The 24,502-nt window shown below is 40.1% G+C and overlaps 1 protein-coding gene across 5 annotated transcripts in view; it reads left to right on the top strand.

Annotated features, from left to right (window-relative positions):
* Positions 1–20,016, top strand: part of LOC109210171 (serine/threonine-protein kinase CTR1-like) — a 33,497-nt gene extending 13,481 nt beyond the window's left edge. Inside the window, exons 2-16 of one of the 5 annotated variants that reach the window (XR_002065505.1) lie at positions 8,573–8,874; positions 8,963–9,107; positions 9,337–9,440; positions 10,558–10,766; positions 13,253–13,627; positions 13,772–13,812; positions 14,175–14,243; positions 14,402–14,502; positions 14,592–14,676; positions 14,756–14,854; positions 16,167–16,235; positions 16,343–16,474; positions 18,889–18,983; positions 19,073–19,278; positions 19,753–20,016. Coding sequence is in view for 2 of the 5 variants with exons in the window: in XM_019373549.1 (XP_019229094.1) it covers positions 8,573–8,874; positions 8,963–9,107; positions 9,337–9,440; positions 10,558–10,766; positions 13,253–13,627; positions 13,772–13,812; positions 14,175–14,243; positions 14,402–14,502; positions 14,592–14,676; positions 14,756–14,854; positions 16,167–16,235; positions 16,343–16,474; positions 18,889–18,983; positions 19,073–19,184 (1,938 nt within the window). In the remaining 3 variants the exon portion in view is untranslated. Of the gene's footprint in view, positions 1–8,572; positions 8,875–8,962; positions 9,108–9,336; positions 9,441–10,557; positions 10,767–13,252; positions 13,628–13,771; positions 13,813–14,174; positions 14,244–14,401; positions 14,503–14,591; positions 14,677–14,755; positions 14,855–16,166; positions 16,236–16,342; positions 16,475–18,888; positions 18,984–19,072 lie in introns of all 5 variants that reach the window. The other 4 variants (XR_002065503.1, XR_002065504.1, XM_019373550.1 and 1 more) reach the window with 4 other exon arrangements.
* The last annotated feature ends 4,486 nt before the right edge of the window (positions 20,017–24,502 follow it).

Here is a 24,502-nt window from a genome sequence, read left to right as displayed (position 1 = left end):
AAGTTCCGATGATCAGTGTAAACCTCACATGACGCCCCATACAGATAATGCCTCCATATCTAAGAGCATGAACAATCGCCGCCAACTCTAGACGTGCACGGGATAATTCTTCTCATGAATTTTCAGCTGGCGTGAAGCATATGCAGTGACTCGCCCCTCCTACATCAATGCACAACCCAAACCAACGCGTGAAATGTCACAATACACCGTATACATCCCTGAACCGGAAGGCAACACGAGAACTGGTGCCGTAGTCAAAGCTGTCTTGAGCTTCTGAAAGCTCGCCTCACAATCATCGGACCAACGAAAAGGGGCACCCTTCTGGGTCAATCTGGTCAGAGGTGATGCAATAGATGAAAAACCCTGCACGAATCGTCGGTAGTAACCTGCTAAACCTAGGAAACTCCTGATCTCGGTCACCGAGGTACGACGTGGCCAACTTTGAACTGCCTCAATCTTCTTGAGATCCACCTTAATTCCCTCTCCAGACACAATATGCCCCAAGAATGCCACCGACTCTAGCCAAAACTCACACTTGGAGAACTTAGCATATAGCTTCTGCTCTCGCAAGGTCTGAAGCACTACTCTCAAATGCTGCTCGTGCTCCCCCAGGCTACGTAAGTATATCAAGATGTCGCCAATAAAGACGATAACAAAGGAATCAATATAAGGTCTGAACACCCTGTTCATCAAGTCCATGAAAGCTGCTGGGGCATTGGTCAAGCCAAAGGACATCACCAGGAACTCGTAATGACCATATCTAGTACGGAAGGCAGTCTTCGGAACATATGTGTCCCGAATCCTCAATTGATGGTATCCTGATCTCAAGTCAATCTTAGAGAACACCCTAGTACCCTGTAACTGGTCGAACAAATCATCAATGTGCGGCAACGGGTACTTATTCTTGATGGTAGCCTTGTTCAACTGGCAGTAGTCAATGCACATCCGTATGGTGCCATCCTTCTTCTTCACGAATAACACTGGTGCACCCCAAGGTGACACACTAGGTCTAATAAACCCCTTTGCCAACAACTCCTCAAGTTGTTCCTTTAACTCCTTCAACTCTTTCGGAGCCATACGGTACGGTGGAATAGATATAGGTTGGGTACCTGGAGCCAAGTCAATACAGAAATCAATATCGCGATCCGGTGGCATGCCAAAAAGATCAGAAGGGAACACATCGGCGAAACTCCCGCACTACTGGAACTGAATCAATCGTCGGGGACTCTGTGGTGGTGTCCCGAACATAAGCTAGATACGCTAAACACCCCTTCTCGACCATATGTCGTGCCTTCAGAAAAGAAATAACCCGGCTAGATGTATCAACTGTGGAACCCCTCCACTCTAACCCTGGCAACCTTGGCATCGCCAATGTAACAGTCTTGGCATGGCAATCTAGGACGGTGTGGTACGGGGATAACCAATCCATGCCCAGGATGACCTCAAAGTCGATCATATCAAGCAACAGGAGGTCCGCTCTAGTCTCGAAACCATAGATTGTGACCACACAGGACCGGTAGATCCGATCCACAACCACAGAATTGCCGACAGGGACACATGAACCGGAGTGCCCAAAGGCTCAGGAGCAATAACCAGAAAACGAGCAAATAGAGACGATACATATGAATAGGTGGACGCTGGATCAAATAATACCGAAGCATCTCTGCCACAGACGGAAATAATACCTGTGATAACGGCATCTGAGGCCAATGCATCTGGTCTGGCCGGAAGAGCATAGAATCTAGCTGGAGCGCCGGCTGGCTGGCCTCCACCTGACTGAGCAGTAGCTGGCTGACCTCTCCTGTCTGGCCTTCACCTCTAGAACGGCCTCTACCACCGTGTCCCCCACCTCTAGGCGGCTGGGCAACCGGTGCTGGAATCATAGGCTGTTGACCCTGCTGTACTGCCTTGCCCCGAAGCCTGGGGCAGGTGTTCTTCATGTGACCTAGGTCTCCACACTCGTAGCAAACTCTCGGCACCATGGCATGCTGTCCGGAAGCCTGGCCCTGATGGCCTGAATACCTGCCGGAGGAACTAGAAATGGCTGGAGGACGGTATGAACTCTCTGGCGTAGCACTGGAATAGGAACCAGAAGAACCCTGGGGACCTGAATGTCCACCGGAAGAACCCTGAATAGCTGGAGGGCGATAAGAACTCTCTGGTATGGCACTGAAATAGGGGCGCGCTGGAGCACCCTGAGCAGGTGGTGGTGTTGGATGTGGGGACCTGCTGGGCTGACCCCTACCAAACTGACCTCTACCCCTAGTCGGGGCACCTCTGAACTCTCCGGAGAATCGGGCCCTCTTGTCCTGCTGCGCCTGCTCTCTACCTCTCAGACGGTAGCCCTCAATCCTCCGAGCAATCTCCACCACTAGCTGATAAGGAGTCCCCATCTCCACCTCTCGGGCCATGTTGGCCCTAATGCCAGAAAGCAATCCTACAACGAACCTCCGCACCCTCTCCGCATCAGTAGGAAGTATCATCAAAGCATGGCGAGATAACTCAGAAAATCTCGCCTCATAGTCGGTCACCGACATCTGACCCTGCTCAAGCTGCTCAAACTGATACCGTAGCTCTTCCCTATTGGAGGGTGGGATATACCTGTCCAGAAATAACTGTGTGAACTCGCTCCAAGTGATAGGAGGAGAACCTGCTGGCTAGCCAAGAACATACGACTGCCACCATCTACGGGCCCTGCCCTCCAGCCGGAAAGTAGTGAAGTCAACCCCATGCGACTCCAATATCCTCATGTTGTGCAGTCTGTCCCTGCACCTATCAATGAAGTCTTGGGCATCCTCATGGCGCTCACGCCCGAAGACAGGAGGGTGAAGTCTAGTCCATCTATCTAGCAACTTCTACGGGTCACCATCCGCAGCTGGTCTGGGCTCGGGCACCACTGCAGCAACTGGCTGAGCCCCATCCGCGGGTAGTGCACCCGGAGTATGATACACAGCAGCTGTATGTCCAGGAGCCTAAGCGGTAGGGGTCTGTGCTCCCCCTCCTGCCTGTGATGTAGCTGGATCCGCTGGAAATAACCCAGCCTGAGTCATGGTGTCCATGAACCGCAGCATACGACCCATGACCTCCTGAAATCCTGGTGCTGTCATGAAGTCCGCCGGGGTAGGCTCAGCTGCAGGCACCTCGCCCTGCTCCTCAATGATGGGATCTTCCACAGGTTACGCCGGTGGTGCTACTGGGATAGCTCTGGGACGCCCTCGTCCCCTACATCGGGCCGGTGCCCTCCCCCGGCCTCTAGCAACGGGGGGAGCAGCACCTCCCGGGTCTGGAACAGCTGTTGTGCGCGTCCTCACCATCTGTGAGAGAATAGAATAGGGAAAATTTAGTGTACTAACCACTGCACGATAGGGAATGAAGAAAGATTAGTTTCCTAACACCCTATAGCCTCCCGAAGATAAATACAGACGTCTCCGTACCGATCCGAGAGACTCTACTAGGTTTGCCCATGACTTGTGAGACCTACGTGAACCTAGTGCTCTGATACCATGTTGTCACGACCCAATTTCTCCTCAGGTCGTGATGGCGCCCAACACCGTTGTCACGCAAGCCAACGCGGAAATATTAATAAATTCTAGTTCTACCTTTTTCCAAAACAGTTACGAAAAATCTCTAAAGTTGAATTTCAAACAAACGATAATTAACATCGTACCAATAATAATTATACAATCCCAACAAAAGATAGTCTACTAATGTGTGTGCCAAGACCCTGGTGTCACAAGTATGTGGGCAACTAGTAGAATATACAAAAGAATAGTACTATCCTACTGTCTGAAATAGAGTAGACAGTCAAAAGTAAAGAAAAGACTCCATCGGGCTGCTGAACGGCGTAAGAAGGGAGCAACTCACCGTGGAATCTCGGTCGGATCAAGGGTATGCACCAGCCTGGTAACCAAATGTACCTGCCTCGGACCCTGTACAATTAAGTACAAAAGTGTAGTATGAGTACATAAACAATACGTACCCAGTAAGTATCCTGTCTAATCTCGAAGAAGTAGAGACGAGATGTCGACTTGACACTTAATAGGGTCAAATAATCTAATAAATGTTATACTAAGCATGGCTAGCACAAATGATTAACAATTTATAGCATGAAGTAAACAGGTTCTTCCTTAGTTGATGTCACGGTTAGCCGTTTACACTTCAGGGCATATAACAAAATTCCGTTCACAGCAATATACCAAGCAATAAGCATACGCAAGTAGTGCCGAGGTCGTACAACCCGATCCAACATAAAAATAAGTGTGCACTGCCGGAGGGTTGAACGGCGCGAACCATAGATGCATCTATTACCCCGCTCGCGAATCATACATGCGACGTGGTCAAATGTAATTAAACATAACAACAGGCAGACAAGAATATATATCAGGAGAGAAATTACTCACGAAAATATCCACTTCTCTTTAAAAAGGCCAAGAAAATGATGTTCCTCTTATTAGATTCATTTACCACATTCAACATGATTTAAGCAATCCCAAATTAATCCCCAAGTTACAAGAACATCACATAAAGCATGCTTTTGGGTTCTAGACTACCCAGACTTAAGCATAATAGTGGCTACGCACGGACTCTCGTCACCTAGTGCGTACGTAGCCCACGCATTTAGTGGCAAATTATTCAATTATTGCACCTATAGGGACAATTCCCTCTTACAAGGTTAGATAGGAGACTCACCTCGCTCCAAAACGTACTTCCAATATCAAGAACGTGCTCAAACCCTCAATTTGGAGCCGAACGATCCAAAACTAATTAAACGAAGTAGGAACTAGTCAACACAAGCTCAAGAGTACGCATTTTAATTACTAAAGTAATTTCCTAACCTTAAACACAAGTTTCCTAAAATCCGGCCCCGGGCCCACGTGTCCGGATTCCAAAATATTTCGAAGAAAGTTGTTCTCTATAACCTAAGGATCAATAATATATGATTTCTACTTCATTCCATAACAAATTTCGTGGTAAAAATCTAAGTTTTATCAAAACCCTAGGTTCTGCTCTAATCCCATGATTTTCACTAATTTTTGTGTGTTAATCTACCCAAAACCCAAGTATTAAACTCACGTTAAGTAGAAATAACTTATCTCACAATGCTATGTTGAAATCCCCTCTTTGAAAGCTCCCAAATCGCCCAAGTGTAGAGATAAAATGAAATAAATGGCCTAAGTCCCGTTTTTAAAAGCTGTGTCCAGGCCTCTGATGTCGCATTTGCGACATCAGGTTCGCAAATGCGAACTTGCAATTGCGACAAAATCTTCGCAATTGCGAACTGGCCCATCTCCTGCTTTTATTGCAAATGCGATCCTGGGGTCGCAAATGCGGACCCTGCAGGGTTCGCAATTGCGATGAAATTGTCGCAAATGCGACGCTGCCCACTTCCTGCCTTCATCGCAATTGCGATGGTTTCCTCGCAAATGCGAGGTTGCAATTGCGAACAAATTCCTCGCATTTGCGAGACCTGCAACTTCCCACAGAAATACCAGAAAACTGGGGTGTTTTTCACCCCCAACCCATGCCCGAAACTCACCCGAGCCCTCGGGGCTCCACTCCGAACACTCACACAAGTCCAACAATCTTGTACAAACTTGCTCGAGCGATCAAATCGCCGAAATAACATCTAAAACTACGAATTCAACTCCAAAACGCATGAAATCCTTAAGAACACTCAAATTCCTATTTTTACAACCGGGCGTCCGAATCTTGTCAAATCAGTCCCGTTTCTCACCAAACTTCACAGACAAGACTTAAATATTATGTTGGACCTGTACCGGGCTCCGGAACCAACATACGGGCCCGATACCATCATGATCAAACATTGTTAAACTCTTTAAATCCCCGGAAATTTCAGTTTAACAATTTCTAACAAAAATTCATTACTCGGGCTAGGGACCTCGGAATTCGATTCCGGGCATACGTCCAGATCCCATATTTTCCTACGGACCCTTCGGGACCGTCAAAACACGAGTCCGGGTCCATTTACTTAAAATGTTGACCAAAGTCAAACTTAGCCTTTTAAGAAAATCTTAAGGAAACAAGTGTGCCTATTTCAACCCAAACTCTTCCAAATCCCGAACCAACCATCCCCGCAGGTCGTAAATTAATTAACGCAAGCGCGGTAAGTCTCATTTAGGGGGACAGGGTTCTAGAAAGCGAAGCGACCAGTCGGGTCCTTACAAGATATGTCGAAATTAAAGGAAAGGTCCAAGAACCCTGAGATTATGTTAATCTAGATTTTGACAAGATCTTAATGACAACTAGTTGGTTATGAAACCAATTGACTTCACTAGAGATAAGCTAATCAAGGACTAAGATTCGGATCTTGACTTCTAGTTTGAATAACTTACGACAACAACTAGTAAAAGAAACTAGTCGCCTTCGAAGAATATCAAAAGAAACCAAAGATATCACAAGAAAGAAAATTATCTTACTACCTTAAGTAATGAACTAGTTAGGGTTGCAAGATAAATCTCAAAGTAAAGTTCACAAAGGTTCAGAAGAACTCACAATAATAATATTAATCTTCAATCTCCTCTACAATGGAAGACAAGCACCCCTTTATATAGTAATAAAGAAGGAGCTAGTCAAGACTTCAATAAATGAGAATTATATTCCCTAGAAGCAAAGAAGACTACCCATACTAAGACCAATGTAGTCAACATACACATAGACCAATGCAAGTCAACATAGATTAAATATATATTCTAGAAACTATTAAATATATATTCTAGAAACTATTTTTGGGCTTATTTGGGCTGCTGAAAATTCCTCTTTTTTGGGGCATATTTGGGCCTCATTCCATCTCCTCTTGGACTTTAATATGGGCCTCCAAATAGTTGTAAGACTTGGCCCAAAGATCCTCCTTGTGCTGGAGCTCTTCTTCTATTATAAGACACTTTTTAATTGCCAATTGAAGCCCATTAAGCTTGTCTTAAAATTTCTTTGTTTGAGACCTTGTCATGGGCCTTCCTGGAACTTCCAGAGCTTCATCCTTCTCCTTTAATGATGTTGAGCTGCCATGGATGCTATATCACTTTGGCTGTCCTAGGAAGCGTAAGATCTTCTCAGCAATATCAATCCAGCCACTGTTGTATTCTGCTTTTGGAATAATCACAACCTTCTTTCTATCACCCAACCAAACTTCAATTCTCACAAAGAGTCCATAGATGTTGTAATTTTGATATACTCTGTATAACTGTGTTTGTTGCTTTCTTCCCCACGTTCTGTAAAGATCCCCTGTACCTTTTGAAGCTTGTTTGAGATTGTCACAAATCCTTCGCAGGTTATCTTCATCAATGGTGATTTTGCTTGAAAAGCGCCTAATGCATTCAGTAAAGGAAAACCATCTGAAGTTGTCATCACTTGTCATCACTGATATCTATTATTTCAAAAGATTTGTCATCTGAAGCGAAAAAGATCTTATCCCCCATAATAAGATAATTAAATGCCTGTTAAAGAAAGAGGTTTTTTTTGGTGGAAGGTAAATAAGTAAAGATAAATTTGGGTGTTTGTCGAAGAGGGTTCTGGGAGAAAAAGGGTATCAAACATGGTGGGGTTTTTTTTTTTGGTCGGAGAAGTTTCTGGGTTTGATTGGAGAAGTTTTGGTCGGAGGAGTTAGAAGTTTTGGATGGAGAAGTTTGGTTGGGGTTTGGTCGGGGAAGAAGTCTAGGTTATGTCAGAGAGAGAAAGGTTATCAGAAAGAGTGTTTTGTTGGCCCACCTCGGTATCTGTGCCCGAGAGCATTTTTCCCCCTACTTTTGGGAAATTGATATTGTTTACCTTTTTCTTAACATGGTATTAGAAAAGACCCATCCCTTATGTCGAGTAACCCAATGTTGGACACGTAGTTATGTTATCCATGCTCCAAGCGTCTAACTCTAGGCGAGGGAATGTTAGAATTCCATATTGGTTGAGACTTGAGAGTATGGCTGAGCTGCGGGGGTCTTAGAGTTCTATATAATTGTGTTGAAGTGTGTGACCATCTCATCTGAATCTTAAGCTGTTAGAGATAACATACTTTTATTTTCTTAGTTATGTCTTCAACACACATCCCCACGTGCGGGCCTCATTCTTTTCCATGGACCAGGTACTTGAAAATTCTTTTTGATAATGGATGGCGATGAGACTCAACTCAGGACCTCCCCATGTTGTTATACCATATTGAAGTGTGTGACCATCTTATCTAAAAGCTTAAGCTAGAGAGAGCACATTTTTATTTTCTTGATATTGTCTTCAACAGATTGAAAGTATAGATTGTAGTCTATTTATAATTTTTTAGACCAGCCTTACCGTGTAAACTAGGTTTTGGGATTGAGATAGGCTTAATGTCCATTTTGTTTTAACTTCCTTTCCCAAGATTGGTAGTTCTACTCACTTCAACTTTGTTTTTCGCCTATGTTTTGAACTAATATGGAGGTTGAGAATAAATGGGTGCTTTTGACAAGCGAAGGATGGAGTCTTTCTTTGTGTAGATCTCCTCTCATTCTCAATCGACACGCTTATTCTGTTCATATTTTCCAGGTCATCATTCCTAAAGACATCTTTTGCTGTCTTTATTCTATGCCAGATAAATGGATGCTTATCGTACTTTGACAAAGTCCCTGATGGATTTTATTGGATATATGGGATGGATCCATATGTCTGGACTGTCTGCTCAGTTCTGCAAGAAAGCGGCCGTATTCCATCAATTGAATCATTGAAGGCAGTGGATCCCACTGTAGCACCATCTGTTGAAGTGATTATAATTGATCGGTGTAACGATCCCAGCTTGAAGGAACTGCAGATTGGAATTCTTAGCATGTCCGCTAGTTGCATCAGCGTAGAAGAAGTTGTTGATCAGCTTGCCAAGCTGGTCTGCAATCATATGGGGTGAGTGCTACAATCTTTTTCTCAGAAGCTCCAACAGACACACTTTTTTTCTTTTTCTTTTTGTAATTAGCTTTATTCCCTTTACAAGGGGTGCAGCTCCTGCTGGAGAAGATGACTTGGTTTCCATGTCGAAGGAGCGCAGTGATGACCTGAAGGATTGTCTAGGAACTATCGTGCTTCCAATTGGTAGCCTGTCAGTTGGGCTTTGCAGGCACCGATCGTTGCTTTTTAAAGTATGTTAAACCTGTTTAGTTGGTGTTGTTATAAGTCAGTAGATCTAAATTCTAAGGAATTTAAGGATAAGAATCAGACTAATGGTATGTTTTATCACTAAAATAGAAAAACCTTATGGATAGTGTGTGTGTGTCTTTTATTTTTTCTGCCGTCAGTGTGAAAATGCTTGATATGTGGCCTGTATAAGGTTTTGATGTTTTATCATTAACTTCAATGTGATCATTACAGGTGCTAGCTGACATAATTGATTTACCGTGTCGAATTGCCAAGGGATGTAAATATTGTAACAGATCCGATGGTTCCTCATGTCTAGTTCGATTAGGACTTGACAGGTAAAAGTTCAGCATAAATATAGTGTATGTTATCGTCTTTACTTCGTTTGAAAATGTTGGTACTAGGATAGAAAAAGGGGAAGAACACTTTGATTCATCTTTTGTATTCCTTTCTGCTAGATAAGTATTGTTTCGGGATGGTGTGTAACAATTATAATTAATGCTGCTACTTACTTTTTGTTTGGAAAACTATGATCCCTCATTTATTTTGTATGATATGATCAAGATTTACTTTCCTATTGCTATTACACATCAATTGATAACATTGTGTAAATGATTTGTGCCTATTGGTTGTACTGGTTACAACTCTTTTACCTGGTATTTTATTTATGATATACTCAACTTTAATTTTTTCTAAACGCTACTGGTTTATGCGTTCTTCGATTACGTCAGCTGGTGAAGAACAAGAAGTTCAAAATCTATATGTATTCAGAAAAATGACTGGCGAATTTTCTTATTGTATTATGTGAACTTTTATGACTATGGCGAATTTTCTTATTGAATATGTGAACTTTCCAATGCGATAAAAGAGATCTTTAAAGATTCAAGTCACTACTTTTATTTTATGAACTAAATAAATCTAGCAGAAATTTGCTTCTCTTAGTACCTGCTATACCAAACTTAAGAGACCTTTTTTGTTTTGTTTTGTTGAGAAGGTCAAAACTTAGAGATTTTGGAATTAAGATATCTGAGTTGAATGGTAATTCATTATTAATATGCTGAGGTTGAAAAAAAAAAGGTTCAAAAAACTGATCCCCATTGTTCACGAGATAGGTAATGTACCTTAATTTCTCATACAGTCTTAATAGCTCAGATTCTGATTTCATGATCCCATCCTTTTCTTCTTCCGCTCAGCCCCAAAATGCAGAGAAAGATATCCAAGGCAGATGGTTTAGTCAATGACAGAAAATTATTGTTCTCACTGCTACTTTAAGTTGGGATTAGCTTACTAATTAATGATATGCCTGTCGTCTTCATCTGTTGAACTATTATTCTGGATTCAGTTTATATGATGGATATATGTTAGTATTAAATATGCTAAACATTTGTGTGCTATTTGGATAGTCTCATATTAGGAAGGAGTGCTACTATTGACATGTAACTCTTGACCATACAGGGAGTACCTGGTTGATTTGGTCGGTAAGCCAGGAGTTTTATGCGAACCAGATTCCTTGATCAATGGTCCATCTTCCATCTCAATTACTTCACCTTTGCGCTTTCCGAGATGCAGACAAGTTGAACCTACAATTGATTTCAGGTCACTGGCCAAACAGTATTTCTTGGATAGTCAATCACTTAATCTACTGTTTGATGATTCTTCAGCTGGTGATTATCTAACTCTTACCTGCTTAAACACAAATGCATTTTTGGTGTTCATTTTGTTTGTTTTGAATTTTTTTGTAAAGACGTTTTGTTTGTTTTGAATTATCCTTTCGCGACATGTAACTTGGCCTTTGCCATGATATATTGAGAGACGTTCAGTTCCTTAACCAAATTTAAGATGACTTCTGTCTAGTATGCTGTGTTCCACCAAATACTCCCTTGTGCCAAGTTTCTTTTCATTGGACAAAAAAGGGTCTGGGATCTGATAATCTGTCAAACTTGTTAGTGTCTCCTGAAAACTTTGGCGGTATATTTTGTTATTTGTCTTACTTGAATGGAGTATACTTTCAGCTTGCCTGTAACTGTATTCAATGCTGTAATAACTTAAAACATAATTGAATACATGATTTCATTAGCAAGCCAGAGTTCAACGGTGCTTCCATGCATTTTCTACTCTTTAAATGACATAACACAGGATTGAAGACAATATATTATTTATTTGTGTATATTGTTCCAGAGACTAATTGGCATTTCATTTTATAAAGTACATACCTTTCCATTTGGATCTGTATTGGGCCATAACACAGACCTTTTCTCTGTCTCATCAAGATCAAGACACTTCCGCTGCGATTTCTCAAGATTATACTAAATCCCTCTTGTAGGAATGGAACTTGAACCTTGTTCATAGTCAGATAGGCTAGCAACCTTTGTTTTCCCCCTGAATACATGTTTATTTCTGTAGGTAGCCAATTTGAGTTAAACCCAACGGAGATGCTTCTGCTGGCATCCTTGCTCCCTCACAGCCTACTGTTGCTCCCCCCCCCCCCCCCCCCCCCGAATCTGCCAGTACATCGCCAAGACTTCTATAATTGTGAGTAATCAGCAAAGTCCAAAGCAAGATATCTATGTGATTTAGAGTGCCAAGCTTGACCACTTATTTGGTACCAAAATGCCTCCTGTCTGTACCATAGTTTTTAATTTCGACAGTCCATCTTCTTGCCATCTATTCTGTTCTTCATTTGTTTCTTTAATTTATTCTCTGGGTTAGGTAATGTGATTAAAAGGCTTGATACTAGCTCCACTTGTGAAGTTTCGATGTTGATATTTGATTTTTCGGAATGATTATTTTTAATAGTACCCACACCCACCCATCCACCGATACATTATATATATGTGTGTGTGTGAGTGTGTGTACATTTGATTAAAAGGCTTGATGTAACTTCAAATATCAATTTAAGGTGTTGGCATTTGAGTCTTTTGGAGATTGAATTGTTTTTTATATAGATGGATGTATATTTCTTTTTGATAAGGTAAATGATTTTATTGATTTGGGAAAACTCCCGTATACATGTATTATACCCAACAGTAAAAAGCCTTCACAAAAATATAAATGTCTACAAATGACTCCAATCTCATATACAAACAGGGATCTCATGGGTGCACCAAAAGCTAAAAGTAGTAGGCTATTTCTTAAATGTGCAGAAGCTCTCCTATTTTTCTCCTTCCGCAGAACCCACATGATGGGGGCAAAATCCCATGCCCTATGTCTTCTCGTTTATTCTTCTAAAGGCTTCACTAAACTTGGCATGGTCGACTGCACCCCGAAGTAGTTCCAAACAGCCCATAATCGTGAATCCACCTGACAATACAACAAGGGATGATCCACATCTTTGCTTGAACGTCTGCACATAAAGCACTAGCTAACATATGTAATCCTCTTCTTCCGCAAGTTTTCATCCGTCGAAATTTCTCAATTGCTGCCAAACAAGCAAAGAAGCACCTATTAATCCAAACTGATACATGAGGGAAGCCCGTGCTTCCTCGCCAAAGCTTGTGGTAGTATGACTTTAATTGGAAAATTCCACCTCTCCTTGCTCCCCACCTCTATGAGTCCTGTCTAGTGAGTGTTGGGTTTTGTTTTTTAAGCATTTCATTCAACCTTTGGAAATTCATGAGCATATATACATGTATATTTATATACTTAGCTCTTTTTGGATCGCAATATTCTCCTTTTGTTTTGGGGTGGGGTGGGGTGGAACCTAAAATTAGAATAGGCAAAGACAAATTTATAACATCAGTGTCTCTAGTCTCTACCTTGTGCCTTGATCATAACTAGGAAAGTAAGTATGAATTATTTCTTTTCCTTGTGCAAATAAAATATTATTCCCTTTGTCCCATTTTATGTGGTACACATTTCTTTTTAGTTTGTCCCACAAAGAGTGGCACCTTTCTATATTTTGAGACAATTTAACATTAAACTTCCCATTTTCCCGATGATTTATAGCCGCGCAAATGTCTATGTTTTAGACCACAAGTTTTAAAAGTCTTCATTTATCTATTAAGCTCCGAGCCAAATCAACGATGCCAAATAAATTGGGATGGAGGGAGTACTATTTTGTTTATGGACAATTTCTCTTCAGTTTTGTTAGTGAATACTAGATCCATCAAGTCCTGTTTCAGGGATTCATAACGATTAGCATCTGGCGCAGGAGCAGCAGCTGATGGAGATGCAGGACAATCAGACAGAAGTTGCATGGATAGAAACAATGCAGTCCCTAGTTCAAGTAACCGTGATGCAATTTCTCGGTTACCTCTGCCTCCATCAAACGCATGGAAAAAGGGGCGTGATAAAGAATCTCAACTTTCCAAAATGTATAATCCTTCTAGTATGTTAAACTCAATGAACGTGGGCAAGGACCTCGTTCCTGTGAAGCATGTCCCTCCAATAGGGGAAGATGCTCAACCACTAATGGCATTGTCTCACCCAAGAGCAGATACAATAAATGATGGAGAACTTCTTAGTGATGTAGAAGAGTTCAATATTCCATGGAATGATCTGGTTCTGAAGGAGAGAATTGGGGCAGGTAATCTGTCTCTGCTGGTTTCTAGCCACTTGGATACTGGTCGGATGTTTGTTTTTTCTCTTGAAGGGTGCATGTTATATTGGTATCCTATAGTACCATAACATTTCTTTTTTGTTCTAGCTAACACAGTTTGTCGACTTTCAGGGTCTTTTGGTACTGTTCATCGTGCTGATTGGGATGGCTCTGTAAGATACTTGTCTATGTAGATCTTAGTTTTTGAAAGTCTTCTATCTGGAAAAAATCTCAACGTATCTCTCACTTCAGAGATTCATTTATGCAATGTAAATTTGTTTATCTCTATTGTTCTTTTATTGGGGGGAAACCATATCTCTGTTGTGGTTTAAACAAGCCAACAAGGTAGCACTCAAGCTCCCTCCAAAATACATTTTACTGACTCTTTTTTTTCTCTCCAGATTTTGTCGTTTTTAATTTTGGGGAGGAGGGGTAGTATTTTGTATGTCCATTGGTGATAAAAATATCTGAAGCTGCTATTTACGTTGACTTTGTTCCTTCCTGATTGCATCACATGGAAGTTTGTATCATTTAGGACGTTGCTGTGAAGATTCTCATGGAACAAAATTTTCATGCGGAGGGATTCAATGAATTTTTGCGGGAGGTACGTCTGGGCCTTCTCCCCCATCTTCCAACTAGCAATTAGGAAGAGCAAGAGACAGACAAGGATGCGTGGAGATTGAGGATCAGTGATCATCAGTTTTATTTAATTGTTTTCCCTTCTACACTCTTCTAATTCTGTTTTCTCTTTGGTTGTCCTAGGTTGCAATTATGAAGCGGTTGCGACATCCAAATATTGTACTTTTTATGGGTGCTGTCATTCAGCCACCAAATTTGTCCATTGTTACTGAATATTTATCGAGGTCTTAGACTATTTTCCCTTCCAATTAACAGAAAACATTATGCTATTCCCAATTTAGCTGAGTGATTCCCATGTTATCATGTATTTCAGAGGTAGCTTATATAGACTTCTTCATAGACCTGGTGCGCGAGAGTTGTTAGATGAAAGACGTCGGCTGTGTATGGCTTACGATGTGGTATGGATAAATGTGTCCTACTCCCTCTTTCTCATTTTATTTTTTCAATTGGGGCTAATCTCTCTATGGTCTTGTGCAGGCAAATGGGATGAATTATCTTCACAAACGCAATCCTCCCATTGTTCACCGAGATTTAAAATCTCCAAATCTGCTAGTGGACAAAAAATATACAGTGAAGGTGAGAGTAAGAATTTCTTTGAGAAACATAAATGTGCAATCCTTTTTGTCATGATTAATATATTGTCGGACTTGGCTGTCAGAGTAGTCAAATCTGAAGGAAGTATCATTTTGGATTTTTTCATTAACTTCCTCAGATAATTTCCGGAGGTTCAAGAGAAGTTCTATAGTCTTATAGTTCTATAGTTTCACAATCTTCCTAATCTAATCAAACTTGCTAAAACACATAAAGCAAGTGGTGAACCAGCAAGTATTTATCAGATTTCTCAGATGATGGAGAGTCAACATTGCGATCCCATGAAATGGGTTAATTTCCAATAAGAGAGGATATATGTTGAAGCTTCTCTAAAGGGAAGAATCGTTTGTACATAATTTTACATTTTGGAGGGAAGCTTCGTCCAAAATCTCTCTTTGCGATCTTCTAGACATATACCATCTATAGAGTGGTTTTTCAGCTGCTATGTAGCAATAATGCTGCATTCAGTCCACCTTACATATCATAAACGCGTGGATCCAGTGATTCAAGAAATTTAGGAGTCACTATGAGGAAGATTTATGTCTAATTAAGATTATGGGTTTTCTACTCATGTTTTTCCTTAACATAACTTGTCCTCCTTTTCGACCTTCAGGTGAATTAGTTTCTTTTTAACTGGAAATATTAGCATAGATGTGTCTCCCCTCACTCCGGCAATATGTGTCTGGTCTTCTTCCTTTTAATCATCTTGGACCATCGAGGAAAAGATTAATTTCTTGATCATTCAATTTGGCTTTTCAAATCCAACCAAAAAAAGGGCAGCCCGGTGCACTAAGCTCCCACGGGGTCCGGGGAAGGGCCGAACCACAAGGGTCTATCGTACGCAGCCTTACCCTGCATTTCTGCAAGAGGGTGTTTCCACGGCTCGAACCCGTGACCTCCTGGTCACATGACAGCAACTTTACCAGTTATGCCAAGGCTCCCCAACCAAAAAAGATTTAAAAAAAAAAAAGAATATCAAAAGGTCTTGAGGTCTGATTGAGAATTTGCTTGAAAAAGAGGAGGCATTTTGAATGTCTGTCATTTTCTAGGAGGTTCTGTCCTCCATAGCTCAGCAGTATGCATAATGTATTACCTGTACTTTTAGTTAACATTATAATTTATTCTTAAGTTCTGAACAAACTTGGTAGTCTTGCTCAAAGTGCTAGCGAATATGATTTTGTTGCTTTAATGAATTTATTATTACTTATTTTCGTTTATGGAATTTTTGATGAAGATAGTATTTCTCTTTATCAGTAAAAGATTCTAAATGTTCTCACTTGTCTGATGTCCTCATCAGGTCTGTGATTTTGGTCTTTCTCGTTTCAAAGCTAATACATTTCTTTCATCAAAGACTGCTGCCGGAACTGTAAGTTCTTGATTCAAGCTCTGGTGCCTTTAGTGTTCTGTTGGTCTTTTGGCTCGTTGCTTGATAACTAAATAAGGAAAAAAATGATTTGGTGCTATTTGTGACAGCCGGAATGGATGGCGCCTGAAGTTCTTCGTGATGAACCATCAAATGAGAAATCTGATGTATACAGCTTTGGTGTCATTTTATGGGAGTTGGCAACACTACAACAACCATGGAGTAATTTGAACGCACCACAGGTTTGTGTTGGGTATTTTAGGTGTAAATTGTGATCTAAACAATTGAATCTAGAGGGTAACAGCTAATATATCAACTGAAAGGACCTAAAGCTATCTCTTGGGATGTGAAAATGAGTTGATCCCATATGGTTCTTCTGCCAGGTACTAGGGCACTACAAGTCGGGATCACCTCTTCCGGGAATGTCATTTCAATTTCCTTACGTCATCTACCTCTCTTCTTCATGTGGTTAATGTAGAAAGCTTCCTTATCAAAAAATGTAGAAAGCTACGCATTCATGGGCCCTTGAATGGGGAAGTTCTGGGGATGCTACTTTCCACTTCTCTCTAGGTTTTGTTTTGCTTATTGTGGTCTTCTAATAGTTCATATTTTGAGAAGAGAAAAGAAAAGAAAAAGTTCCTACTTCGTGTAACATTTGTGTACAGTTTGTCAAGATTATAGTTAAGTAGAGAACTAAAAGTTGTGGCAAGTTGATGACTAACGTAACAACAACAACAACCCAGTAAAATTCCACAAGTGGGTCTGGGGAGGGTAGAGTGTACGCAGACCTTACCACTACCCCAAGGGTAGAGAGGCTGTTTCCGATAGACCCTCGGCTCAAGCAGATGAAAAATACAATATATCAGTACCAAGTACCAACAGCAGAAAGTATAGAAATAATAACAGAATCAAAATTACCAGAAAATAGATGAAAAACAATATACAGTAGTACGTAAGAAAGGCTCGGTACTATGAAAAGTGAAAGAGAAGTGTGGACACAACAATAACCACTAGCACTCTAGGACACAACCCTGTCAGACTAGCCTCTCATCCGGTACGGAGTAGCAAAGAGCTTCGCTACCCCCTATCCTACAACCCTAATACTAGACCTCCACACTTTCCTATCAAGGGTCATGTCCTCGGAAATCTGAAGCCCCGTCATGTCATGCCTGATCACCTCTCCCCAATACTTTTTGGGCCGCCCTCTACCTCTTCTTATACTTGTCAAAGCCAACTGCTCACATCTCCTTACTGGGGCGTTCAGACTTCTCTTTTGCATGTGTCCGAACCATCTGAGCCTAGCTTCCCGCATCTTGTCATCATCGGAGCCACACCCACCTTCTCCCGAATATCTTCATTCCTAATCTTATCCATCCTAGTGTGCCCGCACATCCACCTCAACATCCTCATTTCTGCTACTTTCATCCCTGGATATGCGAGTTCTTAACCGGCCAACACTCTGCCCCATACAACATGGCTGGTCTAACCACCGCTCTATAGAACTTACCTTTGACCCTCAGTGACACCTTCTAGTCACATAGGACTCCAGATTCTAACCTCCACTTCATCCACCCCACCCCTATACGGTGCGCGACATCTCCGTCGATCTCCCCATCCCCCTGAACAACCGACCCAAGGTACTTGAAACTGCTTCTCTTGGGGATGACCTGTGATTCAAGCATCACGTCCACGCCCACTTCCTTCGACTCGGCGCTGAACTTGCACTCTAGGTATTCTGTCTTAGTTCTGCTAAACTTGAAACTCTTAGACTCAAGGGACTGTCTCCAAACCTCCAGCCTCTGGTTAACGCTGCCTCGCGTCTCATCAATCAGAACTATGTCGTCAGCGAATAACATACACCGTGGCACCTCCCCTAGAATATGGTGCGTCAGTGCGTCCATCACCAGGGCAAATAAAAATGGGCTAAGCGCAGATCCTTGGTGCAGCCCCATAACAACTGGAAAATGCTCCGAGCCGCCTCCCACCGTCCTAACCCGGGTCTTAGCTCCCTCATACATATCTTTAATCGCCCTAATGTAAGCAACTGGCACACCTTTCGCCTCCAGGCATCTCCAAAGAACCTCCCTAGGTACCTTGTCATACATGACTAACGTAACAGTAGTTTAATTATGATGAATCATCTAAATATTTTATTTTGTTAATGCGGGGTGAGGTAAAGAAGTTAGTCGACCACATTGACACATGGACGTGGTGCTAGATAGGAAAAGGTGTCGCATGTTAGAGGACGGGGACAAAGAAGCTAATTCAAGAGAGTAAGATTCGAATAGTTATTTGGAATAGACTTGTTGATGGGAAAGCAAATAGAATTAGTAAATACCATAAAGAGGAGGACAATATATATGCCCCAGGGTAGTTCAAGTGACCTAGAATGTAGGTCACAGGTTCGAGCCATGCGCCATGTGAACTAAGCCTTGTATTGAAGCGAAGAAGGGTACAGGGTGTTTCGGAGCCTCCGGTCATCATGATTGTTGAAACTGTTTCCCTGTGATATCGTACATTCTAGTTTCTGCTACAAGTTTGATTTTTGAAAGATAAGATAAGAGAACCATCTGCCGAGCCTCATGACTATTGAACTGTTTGTTTTTTTTATATTGTACATGGTGTAGAATGTGCTGTAATGAATCTGATTTTGTAGGTTGTAGCAGCTGTCGGATTTAGGGGGAAGAGGCTTGACATTCCAAGTGACTTGAATCCTCAAGTGGCAACTATTATTGAGGCCTGCTGGGCTAAGTGCGTTGCTTGTAATTGTCCCCAAGTCATGTCTTTTAGTTTCGTGATTGTTTTAATGTTATCTAAAGTTAGTTTTGATAATGTTGTAGTGAGCCGTGGAAACGCCCCTCCTTTTCCACTATCATGGATATGCTGAGACCAAATCTTAAATCTCCTCTCACACCTCAATCAGGTCATACAGACATGCAGTTGCTCACGTGAATGTGTGTGATAACTTTTATGGTTTCTGCTCATAATATGCATTTGTTACTAGTCAATGTTTCTGGGAGGAAGAATGCTTGGAGGATTATGTCAGGTTTGTCTATCTCGAAATCTGTTTCGTCGTTCTACTGAATTTTAAAGATATTGCCCTTGGTATATCCACATTTTAATCCTAGTCTAGCTGTCTAGGTAAGTTTGACAAACTATTTGGTAGAATGTTTGGAATAACTTCTCCCCATGACACACTTTCTTGGGTCTAGTGATGCTTTGGAAACTGCTGGAGCATCTGAACTTCTGTTTGGTGGATTTGAGAAGGCATTACTTTAGACTGGCCATGACATCATAGCAGCTAGAATTCTGTTGAGAGACCCAGCATAACGAATCTAGGTGCCAGTGAACCACTATCAAGCTTTACTTGAGAGATCTGAGAGTAAATGCTCAATAAAATGGGTTCACCCCTTTGCTTTCTTGCACTCGATTGCAAATGTTTTATGACAATACCTCTGGGCAGTTTCTTCACATGTATAGGGTGATGAAGTTGATAGCTACGTCTGTGTATGTTTTGCAGACTTGTATCTATGCATATTAGTTCAGGTTGCCTGTGGAGAATACTAAGTTTTCTTCACAAATTCAAGCAGCAGCCGCTGCCTTACGGAAGATCCTTTGCACTGGGCATGTCCGTTTCTCTCTAAGCACTGATTGGCCTAGTGATTTTGTTGATGCCAGCAATAACATTTTTTGTATTCTCTGTTCAGAATTATTGTTGTATAATTATATGTACAACATTATAATGAAAAGTTGGATTATAGAAATGCGCACATATTACATACTATACTTGTGTGTGCTTTATGGTGACATGTACGTTTGTTTCATAAGTAGCTTTCCTCTGTCTGATTGCTTCCCCTCAAATTTTTTGAAAAAGGGAACACACGCACTTGGGAAATAGAGTCTCTTAACGCTTCCCTTGCAATTAAATGTACTTAGGGGTGGCAAACGGGCGGGGCGGGTCGGATATGAGCGGGTCAAATGGGTAATTTAAAAAAAACGGATAAATTATCCGACTCGACCCGTATTTGAGACGGATAAAAACGGGTTTATCCGGCGGATAATATGGATATCCATATTATCCATGGCTTCTTAAATATGATCACTTATGAGAGATTTCTAGTATTCCAAACTTGAGGAATTTCAATTTGAGGCTTTACAAATGTAGAAGTTAAACACACTAGTTATTCATTGGTTATCCATTTGGTTAACCATTTTCTAAGTGGATAATATGGTTCTTTATCCATATTCGACCCTTTTTTAAATGGTTTATTATCCAACACATTTTTTGATGGATAATATGGGTGGATAACTGTTTTTTCTTAATCATTTTGCCACCTCTACTTGTACTTGTAATTTTGCATACATATTTTTGGTTGCGGACAGGATAATGGTCGACTTTTAACACAGCCAAGTAGTATTGTTGTTTATGAATTAAGATATATCATATCATCATATTCATCATATTATACTAAAAGTAGGAAGCTTCTAAAGCAAAAGTTGAATTACCGAATTACCCATCAAAAATCAAATAACTATTCTACCCTTCCATCAACTCTCACTCTTACAATATCCTTGGACTAAAAAGTAAAATCATCTTCAACAAATAATAATTTTTGTACCACAATAAAGACCAGGTAATGAGAAGATATAATTTATGCATTTGCTTTTAATGATTATAATCTCTCGGTCCACTTTTCTTGAGAATTGGATGATTACTTTGTCATTTAATTTGATTATTAATGGTTAACTTTTCTGTATAACGTCTTTTCATTTATCATATATTGATTTCTTCTAATTTTTCATGCATGTATCACCATTTAAGAGTTGGCTCTTACAATTCCCATATATTCTAACAGTGTCACATAGTAGAGGCCTCTTATCTTATGAGCTTTGTCCCAAAAAACACACGATGAAACTAGAAAACAAGGCTAGACCGAATGAGATCAATGGGAATGAATTCTGCTCTCCCCTGATGAAAAAGGTATTTCTATTTGAATACCATGTAAATGAGGATGGGATTCACATAGACAAGCACACATGTAGATTCCAGCAAGAATCACGCTCATAGAGCCATTTGCAGGTACAATTCATAGAAATTGAATTCAAGAAGTAATAGTTTGATTGTTCCTTATTCCTGTTTTCCTTGTTGTTTCTTCATTTGTTTCCCTCATATTCTCATACGTATCTAGAGAGCTAGTTTGTATATTTTATATATCATGCATGCCACCTCTTTCAATACTTGATTTATTTGAAGATACTTTAACTGGAGTTTGATGTTTGTGTAAAGACGAAGTGAAAAGAAATTCTTTGGTTAGTTAGTTAGCATTAGGTGTTCTTGGATGTGGCAGTTCTTAATTTTTTGTATGCTTGATCTTATTCAACAAAAGTTAGATATTCTAACATGCCGATCTTTCCAATATAACTATTGTAGATGATAATAATTGATCTTGTTAAAAATTTTAGAGTGTAATTCGATGAAATCTCAAGCATGTAGATTAGTGCGTCTAGATCTCAAGTCAAAATTCATTAATTGGAGGCCTCTAAGTAGCACCAACATGCTTAAAAATAAAAAAGTTATGTGACCAGGAAACTTTCATCGGAAGAAATTTATCTCATTCAAGAACTTTCATTTAAATTTGGAAAAGAAAAGTTCTTTTAAGTTGGAGCCCCACTGCTTGCAAAAATATATTTGAACATATATTATCTAACTCTCATTTTAATTTGTTCGTCGTAATTGATAATTAGATGTTGCATGTTTATCACATTATACAAAAGGGGTTTGGTGAGTTATGCATATGCTGCTGATTCGTCTAATATTCTGTTGCAAATTACGCGTTAATCTTTATCATCTGCAACACTTTCTTTCCCCTATTTCCCTTAATAATTCTTTTTTCAAATTCCTCTTTTTGTTGCTTCTACCGAGTATTTAACCACAATACTATTTATTATTTATTTATTTATTTATTTATTTATTTATTTATTATCCATATCGTATTACTATTATAAATATGAGAAGCGTAATCGGTGTAAAAAGTTGAATTACCAAAATGTATATTACAACGTTTTGCTTTAAAAATAAAAAAATTCTGTATAAAACGTGTCTTGAAATTTTTAGCTTACTTATTATAATCATGAGTATATACAATCTTCTGCTAATTAAAGGTGTTTACAATATCTTGGTATAAGAAAACTTTGAGGTATCAAATCAATATTATATTCTTGTCCTGCTTAATACGAGCTAATTACTTCCTTAAATTTTATAAAATTTGCTTCAAATGTTCTTCCTTTATTGAATTCGTTAAATATAAAACTAATAATTTTTCAGAAACTTACACTTTTTTTGTACTTTTTTAAAATTTTAAGAGTCAATTTCTAATAATATTTATATGATTGTTTAAAATTTTGTAATCAATAGTTTATATGGGGCACACGCGCAACCCGTGTGCCGAGAGACTAGTACAATTATACATACAGACATGTGCGTGTTTGTGTTTAATCTTTAAAACGAAACATAGAGCCCGTTTGGATTAGCTGATTTGAAGAAGCTGATAAGCATTAGGTGCTGAAAAGCACTTTTAAGTGCTGAAAGTGATTTAATAAATAAGCAGTTATTGTTTGGTTACAAGTGCCGAAATTAATAAAAAAAGTGCTGATAAGCTCTGTTTCTGTTAAAAGGACTTAAATAACCTTAGAATTATTTACACTTATAATGACGTAAATTCTTCAAAATTTTAGATTCCAGATCGATCCAAATACAAAATATTCTATTTGTCATTTTAGTTTAAATACAATTATGCTTAGATAAGATAATTTTTATGATAAATATAATTTATTTTATGATAAGCATATAATCATACGTTATAATAATTAATAAATTGACAAAAGTTTTTCAGTAAAAAATAAACCTAAATAGGACAAATTATTTGATGAGAAACAAGCACTGTCTTCATCACCACAACACTTAGAAAGCAATACACCAGAAATTTGATATGTCCTCATTTATAACATACAATTAAAAGATTAATACTTGAGGCAGTGAGTATCGATGTAGGAGTTTTGTTCAAAAAAGGAATATTTTTAGGATAAAATATTAAAAATCATGGTTAAACTTAAAGTGCTTATAAGCTAAAAAATTCATAAGCTGGGGATGACCAGCTTATGGCTTTTGGCTTATTTTTGACTTATAAGCACTTGTCTTATAAGTACTTTAACGTTTAGACAAGCCGAAAAGTGCTTATAAGCTAGATTGACCATCTTATAAGCTTAGCCAAACACCTTCATAATCTAGAATGAAAAAGATTTGCTCGGGTTGGGGCTGTGAGAGCGTTATGCCGTAGTACATTAACATCAAGTGTGGGTAAGTTTTTATAGTAGGATAATCCCCTTGAGAGAGTTATACAGCCTAACTAGTTGTATCAAATTATTAAACGTTAGAGTCTGCACTAACAAACAACAACAACAACATACCCAGTGTAATTCCCACAGGTGGGGTTTGGGGAGGGTAGTGTGTACGCAGACCTTACCCCTACCTGGAGAGGTAGGGAGGCTATTTCCGATAGACCCTCGGCTCAAGAAAAGTAGAATAAAGTCTGCACTAACTGGTCTAAAAGTCACTTGAATGGACGATTGAATGCCAGTAATTTTGAATGAACATCGTGCTAGGAAAGTTGGAAAACTCAGGGAGTCAGAGGGAATTTGGGTTTTGCAGGCGTATTAGGAACGAGGAAGTTGAGGGGGCAATGCAGAAGATGAGCAGGGGTAAGGCAACTGGGCCTGACGAGATCCTAGTAGAATTTTGGAAGGGTCGGCAGGCTTGGAATGGCTTACTGAGTTGTATAATGCATTTTCAGGGTGAAGTTGATGCCCGAAGAGTGGCGGTGGAGTTTGATGATCCCGTTGTACAAACAAAGGTGATATTCAGGACTATAACAACTATGGAGTATCAAGCTGTTGAGTCATACTATAAAAATTTGGGAGAGGGTGGTGGAGAGGAGGGTGCGACGTAGTGTTACTATTTTGAAGAACCAGTTCGAATTTATGCCGAGAAGGTACTACAAAAGCCATTTACCTTGTGAGGAGATTGGTGGAGCAGTTTAAGGAAAGGAAGAAGAACTTGCATATGATATTCATAGACCTGGAGAAGCCTATGATAAAGTCCTGAGAGGGGTCCTATGGAGATGTATGGAGGCTAGCGGTGTCACAGTGACGTACATTAGGGTGATTAAGGACATGTATGAGGGATCGAAGACTCAGGCGAGGACTGCAGGAGG

The sequence above is a fragment of the Nicotiana attenuata genome, unplaced genomic scaffold, assembly GCF_001879085.1.
Source record: "Nicotiana attenuata strain UT unplaced genomic scaffold, NIATTr2, whole genome shotgun sequence".
In the NCBI taxonomy this organism is placed as follows: Eukaryota; Viridiplantae; Streptophyta; class Magnoliopsida; order Solanales; family Solanaceae; genus Nicotiana; species Nicotiana attenuata.
This window is presented reverse-complemented; position numbering and strand designations above follow the sequence as displayed.